This window comes from Arvicola amphibius, chromosome 1 (assembly GCF_903992535.2).
Source record: "Arvicola amphibius chromosome 1, mArvAmp1.2, whole genome shotgun sequence".
Classification (NCBI taxonomy): Eukaryota; Metazoa; Chordata; class Mammalia; order Rodentia; family Cricetidae; genus Arvicola; species Arvicola amphibius.
Genome location: NC_052047.1, coordinates 63,008,553 through 63,016,331, shown reverse-complemented (window position 1 = coordinate 63,016,331; position 7,779 = coordinate 63,008,553). Strand labels below are relative to the sequence as shown.

General features: G+C 55.1%; 1 protein-coding gene across 1 annotated transcript in view; it reads left to right on the top strand.

The window, feature by feature from the left end:
* The first annotated feature begins 4,261 nt into the window (after positions 1–4,261).
* Positions 4,262–7,779, top strand: part of Ppp2r2c (protein phosphatase 2 regulatory subunit Bgamma) — an 87,361-nt gene continuing 83,843 nt past the window's right edge. The window contains exon 1 of the mRNA XM_038342842.1: positions 4,262–4,331. Within this exon, the coding sequence (XP_038198770.1) occupies positions 4,262–4,331 (70 nt within the window). The remainder of the gene's footprint in view (positions 4,332–7,779) is intronic.

Here is a 7,779-nt window from a genome sequence, read left to right as displayed (position 1 = left end):
CGGATCTCTGAGTTCAAGGCCAGCCTGGTCTATAAGAGCTAGTTCCAGGACAGGCCCTAGAAACTACAGGGAAACCCTGTCTCGAAAAACCAAAAAAAAAAAAAAAAAAGAAACTAAGCTGAGAACAGGGCGGTAGGAGGAAGCACTCCTCTGCCTCATTTTGACCTGGGAGTTTTCTTTTAAATGCTTTAATTTTATTTTATGTAGATTGTTGTGTGGGTTTCAGATTCCCTGGAACTGGAATTACAGACAGGTGTGAGCTGCCGTGCGGGTGCTGGGCACTGAAGCTGGGTCCTCTGGAAGAGCAGCCAGTGCTCTTACCCAATGATCTTCCTCTCCAGTCACAACCTTATCACTTCTTAAAGACCCTCCTCCTGACACTGACAGACAGGTGACTTAGGAGGGACACTCACATTCGGGGCAGAGTGGGTTGGGATAGGCCTAGAGAAGCTGTATCCCTATCCTGGCAGAAGAGTCGGTTACGGAAGAGAGGACACAGCAAGTGTGTCAAGTCACTTTGTGGCTGCCCACTGAGGACATGTAACCTTTGTAGACATTCGTCAACTATAACACGATACCATGGACTGGGTGCCCTCAGCAGTAGAAATGTATTTTTTTCCTAGCTCTGGAGGTTGCTGTCCAAGATCAGGTCCAAAGTGGAGATTTTGGCCAACATAATTCTTCGGAGAGGGCTTTCTTCTTGGTTTGAAGGTCGTCCACATCTCTCACCTGGGGAACTGAGCAAGCTTTTCTGTCTCTTCCTGTAAAGTTGCTATCCATATCATTAACCCTAAGCCTTCCCAAAGGCCCCGTCTGGAGATCCAGGCCTCAGGATAAGGGACACATCTGTTCCCCACCCACCAATGAATGTTCTGGATGTCAGAAGGAACCCAGAGAAAACACATACTGCACAGTTTCTTGGAAGGAGCCATGGGAGAGTTGTGGCAGCGAGAGGGTCAAGGAAGAGGAGGCATCTGTGTAGATCCCTTTAGTGTCGGCCACGAAACGGCTGGAGCTCATGGGTGTATGGAGGCTGCTCTTTATGTGGAGGAGAGGGAGGCTCCAGTGGATCTTGCAGGTGCATCTCTGGCTTAGCGCCAGCTGGCTCTTCATCGTCATGACCCGTTGAAGCAGGGTGTTTATCTGTGCCATTCACGTTCTTCTGTGCCACTATGGGGAATGACTACACGGTAGGCACATAGGGAATAGGGAACATTCGCTGTGAATGCAGAAAGGCAGAAGCCCATGGAGAGAGGACATAGGGGCGCATGCTTCTGCTGGGAGCAGTGATGAACTTGCACAGGAGGAGAAGAGGGTCAGAGGGCTCTGTGGCTGAGAGGTGCAGGTGTCAGGAAGGAGGCAGGAAGGGGAGGTCTGGTCTGAGGGCCAGAGTGTTGTCCAGGACGATTCTCCATGCCAAGCTCGACATCATTGGGGTCCATCTGGGCCTGTTTCCAAAACATCATCCCACCCTGGCTTAGTTGACTGCTGATGTTTCCTCCTAGGAGGGCTGGGAGGGCTATAGGACGCTCATTTGCATATCCAGCTGCCCCTCCCAATCGGCTGTAAGCAATTCTGCTCTAGTTACATATGGCCTTAAGGAATGGAGGTTCTCAATGAGGTGCTAGAGAGTACAAGTGAAAGCTGTGATATTTTATTTGTGCTTTAACAAATAAGTTTGCCTGAAGATCAGAGAAGCAGAGCAGCCACTAGTCTTTACCTCTACGAAATCTTCAGACCTAATTGGGTATCCTGTCTCTAGAAGTCTCAGACTGAATCCTGAGCTCCTGGCTCCTCCTGCCTTATATTCCCCTCTCTGCCCAGCCATTTCAATTCCTGTCTTTACCTCCCTAGTACTGGGATTAAAGGTGTGAGCCCCCACCGCTAGGACTAAAGGATGCATCTCCATCATCTCTGCTGGGTGCAGACCTCCCAGCATGACTGCTTTAAGGTCGCCCACACCCCTCATTCACTGTTCTATAGTTAAGCCTAATACATCTGACAATTCCCAGGGCGAACTTAGGTGGACTCCAACATTTTATCACTGGGGCCTTGGGAGGGGGGATGTGGATGAAGATGTTGCCTAGTCCCCTCTGCCTCCCCCAGGTAAAAATTCTCACAACACCGAGGCAGTGCAAGTGAGCCCTGAGGAAAACAGGATATTGAAGACGCAGAGGGACTGATGCCAGCTTGGAGCCCATGGGAGCTGGGATCTTCAGCATGGCTCAGCTATGGCATTAGATCATGGCAGGCTGCATTCTGTGTGGTCTGGGGCATCCAAGCAGATAAAGCTGGACAGACAGGCAAGAGGGAAGTAGGGATCCCTTTAAGACTAGGGGATAGGGATGGGACACTGTGTGTGCGTGTGTGTGTGTGTGTGTGTGTGTGTGTGCTCATCATGATGGTAAGATGAGGCCAGGCTGCAGAGTAGGGGTGCTAGGTAAGGATATCGAGTGGGCATCTAAGTAGAGCGGGTGTTGGCCAGGGGAGAGCATGCCAGGTCAGGAAGAGACCATGTGTTGTTTGCTAGTCACTTTCCTGTGGGGAGTGAGCTTGTCTGAACGTTTTGGCCCTGACTCTGCACGCAGGCCAGGAGGAAGGCAGTAATGGCCTGCTCCACAGTGGAAAAGCTCAGGCTGGTCACTCAGCAAGCAGTACAGGCCAAGTCTGGTAGTCTAGTCCTCTCTCCAGTACCCTGCAACACTCTGGGGGCTCTTGCTCCACCTTACAGGTCCTCAGCACGGCTTCCTATGGAAAAGAGTTCTGTCTCTGGATGTCTTCATTGTCCAGAAGGAAATTAGAGTCCCTCTGACCCACCCCCTCCCTTTCAGCACTTTCTGGACTGCACTGGGGAGAAGGGTGCCTGGAATCCCACAGGCCACCAGAAACAGCGTTATGGAAAGGGGAACAGCCTCAGAGCCACTTGCCCCAACTTGCGCCCAACGCCTCAGACTCCAGGCCCCTCTCTCTACTTACCCTAGTGCCCAGCCTCTCCCAAGGAAGGCTAAGCTGCTGTACCTGTCACAGGAGGGTTCACTGAGAACCCAGATAGACTAGGGATCAACACTGCTGCCTGCCCACTCCCCCTCCCGCGCATCCCTCATGCACTGAGGACTCCAGATTTCTCAGGGTAGGAGTCAGCTGGAGGTTGGAGGAGGTGGCAACTTGGTAAAAGAGACACCCACACACACCCTCAGGGCCCTGCATATGCCTGGCTCAGGTAGGATGCTGGAAATACCTGAAGGGCTAAGGAAAGGAAGAGGAAAGCAGAGAAGGGGGAAGGGAACAGAAAAAGGAAGGAAAGAAATAAGTACTGAAAAGGAAGGGAAAGGAGGAGAAAGGGGAAGGAAGGAGGGAAGGAAAAAGAGGAAAGGGAGAAGGAAGGAGTACTAGAAGGAAGGAAGGTGAGAGATGGAGGGGCGAAGGGAAGGAAAGGAGAGAGGGCAGAAGCCCTGCTTAGCAGGGGCCAAGCTCAGTCAACCTTCCTTGGAGTGCTCCCATGCAGGTGTCACATCTCACCTGTGAGTAGAAAGGTGGGCAGGACCGGTGACAACTCACCCTCAGCCAAATTATCCAGCTCTGCCTTGTGCGGGTGCTGACCTTCCGCTCCCCAAAGGCGAGCTGGGCAGGGCAGCCCTCCAACCCGCCCTGCAATTGTCAGACCAACCTACATCTTCTTATTAAAGGGACGCGACATCCTCCCAATCCCCCTAAGTCTCTCCTCCCGCCTCCATGTCCCTAATTGGAACACCTGGCCACCAAGGTGGCCTCCACTCAAGATAGGTGCTCTTCCCGGGTGGCGTCCCAGGCTTCAAAGGTGACCGCTGTGGCCGGGGCTCAGTGCATCAGCTCCACCTGCGCTGTGGTTGCGCGGCCGGGGGCGGAGAGGCGCGCGGCGGAGGGAGGGGCCTGCGACACGGCCCCGCCACGGCGCAGCCGAGCTCAGCGCTGCGCGCGTCCCCCTTACCGCCGCTGCCGCCACCGCCAGGCGCTCGGACGCAGCGCGAACCAAGCGTCCGGGATGCGCGCCCCGGCCCCGGCCCGCCCCACGCTGCGGCCACCGCCTGTCCGCCGCACGCTCGCTTGAGCGCGCCGCCCGCCTGTCCCCGGCCACTCGGCCGCGATGCCCGCCCTCCCGGGCCCCGGCGGCCCGCGACCCTGCTAGGCTGCGGCGGCATGGCCCGTGCGCCCGGCGCGACCTCTGCGGATTGCATCGGTGTGCGGCGGCGGGGCATGCCCAGGGCACCGGGCGCGGCCTTCAATGGGCGAGGACACGGACACGCGGAAAATTAACCACAGCTTCCTGCGGGACCACAGCTATGTGACAGAAGGTAACGTACGTGTTGTCTGAGACCCCCTCCGGCCGGCCGCGGCGTGGGGATGCCGTCGCACCGAATGCCCTCCGAAGGTTTGGACCGCGCGCTGTGTGTCGTGTCCCCCCACCCCCACCCCACCCCGACCCCGGGCCGGGAGGGAGGGACCCGGGGGCTCCAACCGCTGCCCAGTGCCCTCTTCCGTGTCGCCCTCGGGAACACAGCTGTCTTTCCCCCGCCGGGTGGCACTGGATCGGGCCCTGACTATCATTTACAAAGCCCAAGCCTGCAACAAATCTGGTGTGGAAATCTCCGGGACGTGGAAAGGCTTAAAAATCCTTCATTTGCCCTTTCAGCCTGACCAGAGCCCGCAGAAATTTCTAGACTGTTCATTCCCTGGAGAGGGACCCAGGGGGAAAAATTCCATTGCCAGATCCTCCAGGGTTCAGCTGCCCTGGCACCTCCCTGGCCTCCAGAGGCGGATCCCCTGCGTGGGAGGGGGAAGGAGCTCGTTCCAGCTACTGTTGTATGCCTGGGTAGTGCTACTGAGACATGAGCTGGGCCAGACCTTCATGGTTTTCCGGAAAAAGTGGGGCATGCTACCCCAAACAGGCTCTGCGTGTAAAACCCCCTAAGTTGGCCCTGTGCGTCAGTCCCCACCAAAGGCTGGTGGGATGCAGAGGATAAGTGCCCTTTGCTAATGTGACAGTAACTTCCGGGGTACCCAGGCCCTGCCTGGCAGCAGAAACGGTGGGGACAGGTCGAGCTTGCAGCTAGGGGCTGGAGGAGTGAATCCTCTGTAGTGGGAGAACTAGACCTGGCCACAGCGGCCCATGGACACCCTGGTGCTGGAGACCTTCTCGGGCAGTGTAGGCGCCTCTTGCTCCGGGGCTGCGGGCCTCACCGGGAGGTGTCTAGGGCATAAGCAGGTGGCTGCCCAGGTGGGAGGGCGCCTGGCACTGAGACCCAGGGACCGGTGTACGTGGGTTCCTGATTCAAGGAACCTACGTGGGCCCGGTTTCCCCCGTGCCTAGCTCTGCCGGAAATGAAGCGGACGCGGCGACTCCCTGCGGGTGCGCGGACCCGGGAGGCAGAAGCTAGGTGTGCGACCCAGGCGTGTGGATGCTGAGGGCGGTGCTCCGCGCTCCGGGGAGAACCGCTGAGTCACGCGTTGCCGCGCGGTGTGCGGGGAGAGGGGGCAGGGCTGTCAGGCCCGGGCTGGGTGGCGGCACTGCTCTAACTCGGCTTTCGGAGGCCCCTGGCGCAGAACTCAGTCCTTTGTCGCCCGGTGCGTGTTGCGGAGGAGGGTCGCACTTCGTGAAGATGATCTTCTGCTCACAGCCTGCCTAGTGGCAGAAGGCAGCCTGTGTGGCTGGCGGTGCTTCGGAGCTTCTTGGCAGGGAGTCGTGCGCAGGGCCAATGTTGGTTGGGCTTTCTTGGGGAAAGCCTCAGCTTTTTCACCTGCACACTAGGGGTGAGTCAATGGGCCTCTGAGCTTATGTGTATCAAACACAAAATTCATGATGCCCACCTCACAGTGGAACAGGCAGTTCAAAGTGTCGCTCTCATGCTCATCCTTCTTCTTCTTCCTTAATAAAATCACCTGGGCAGGGTCTGCAGAGGAGGAAAGACCTTCAGGGTTCAGCAGCTCTTGCTGCTGCTGTTGCGATCCCCTGAATCTTGAGGTTCCAACGCTGGGGCGGGATGAAGGCCCCCTGCCCTCGTCTATCCCATGTTCTATCTGGAAAGGAACCCTGTGGCCTGTGGGGGAATCTCATGTGCCTTGTTTTATCTGTACAAAGGGAGGGAACAAGGCCCTTCCCTCAAGCCTTCAGGCTATGAGAACTGGGTGAAGATGGTGAGGAGGGGCTACCTCCGACCTGTAAATGGTGATCGGTAGCTGAAATGTATTGAGCACCTCTTGTGTCCCAGGGCCAGGTGGAAGTCTCCTCATGAACTCTGGCCATTGAGCAGTAGGGGGCTCAGGCAAGGAGGAACCCCATCAGATATCCCTACCCTTTCAGGGATGTATAAAGTGAGGCACCTTTAGACTCTTTCTGGAAGGAGATGAAAATTGTGGTCTCTCTAAATAAGGACAGGACCCCATACACACACATCCCAGTCACACTAGAGTCCCGACTGAGTTATGCTCGAGTTCAAGGTCAGGCACAGATTTGTCAGCTGGCAGACTGACTTGTGTTCAGGTTCTGTGTATGGTTTACCACCTGCTGAGCTTCCCTGAAGAGTCACTAAACACCCCTGGACTTCAGTTAGCTGCTCTATAAAGGGAAAAGTCACAGTGACCTCTGTCTCTGGATCATTGAGATGTCTGTGGTCCTGAGAGTGTAAAGTGCTCACAGAGAGGACTGGGCATCCTGGAGACATTTCATAAATCACACCAGCTTCTTGTCCTAGGAGTGGATTTTGAGACTGTAAAAACCTAGGTGTATGCCTTCCCATCCCACGTGGAGGTAGGTCCTTACTCACTTATACACTCCAACCATGCGATTTATGGCTATTCCTTAAGCCAGCACTGGCCCTGCACATTTCCTGACTCAGGGGCATTGCCTATCTCTCTGTTCTCTCTGGAAAACCCCTCACCCCTTTCTCAATCCCCAGTTTAGTGTCCTCTTTGCTAGTGAGAACCCTGCCTAAGTTCCAGAGTCTCCTAGTAAATACTCTCTGTCCTTAGAGCAGTCAGAGTTCTGTTAGCCACTCCTCCTGTGGTAAATTGAATGAGAATGGCCCCCAGGAGTGGAACTGTGTAATAGAATTGGAAGGATTAAGAGGTGTGGCCTTGTCGGAGGAAGTGTTTGCCTGAAGGTGAGCTTTGAGGTTCCAAAAGCCCACGCCAGACCCTTCTCGATCTCTGCCTGCAGGTCAGGATGTAGCTATCAACTGCTTCCCCAGCAACATTCCTGCCATATTCCCCACCAGGAGCATAACAGACTAAGTAAGCATTTGAAACTGCAAGCAAGGCCACAGTCAGAGGGCTTCTCTAATAAGAGTTGCCATGGTCATGGTGTCTCTCTGTGGCAAATAACAGCAGCTAAGTCAGAGGTTGGGACAAGGGAGCAAAGTATTGCTGTGACAGGCTTGTCCATGCTGTTTGTTAGAGGACTATGGAGGACTTTGGGGCTTTGGACTAGAAAAGTAGGGCTTAATGGTCCATCCTAGTAGGGACATGGGAGATAATGCTGAGGGCAGTGTGAACTGCAGGGGCCCCGCTCAAGAGGTTTCAGAGGGGAAGGATATTATTAGCAAGTGGCCAAAAGACCATTCTTGTGATATTTTGGCAAAGAATGGGGCTGCTTTTTGCTCTTTTCCTAAAAGTCTGCCTGAAGCTAAATTGAAGAGTTTTTGGATTAACGGTGTTTGCAGAGGAGGTTTCAAGACAGCCAGTATTGACTCTGTCCTGTGGTTATTAGTAATCACTCTTATGCAGACCTATCATGAGAAGAAGCAA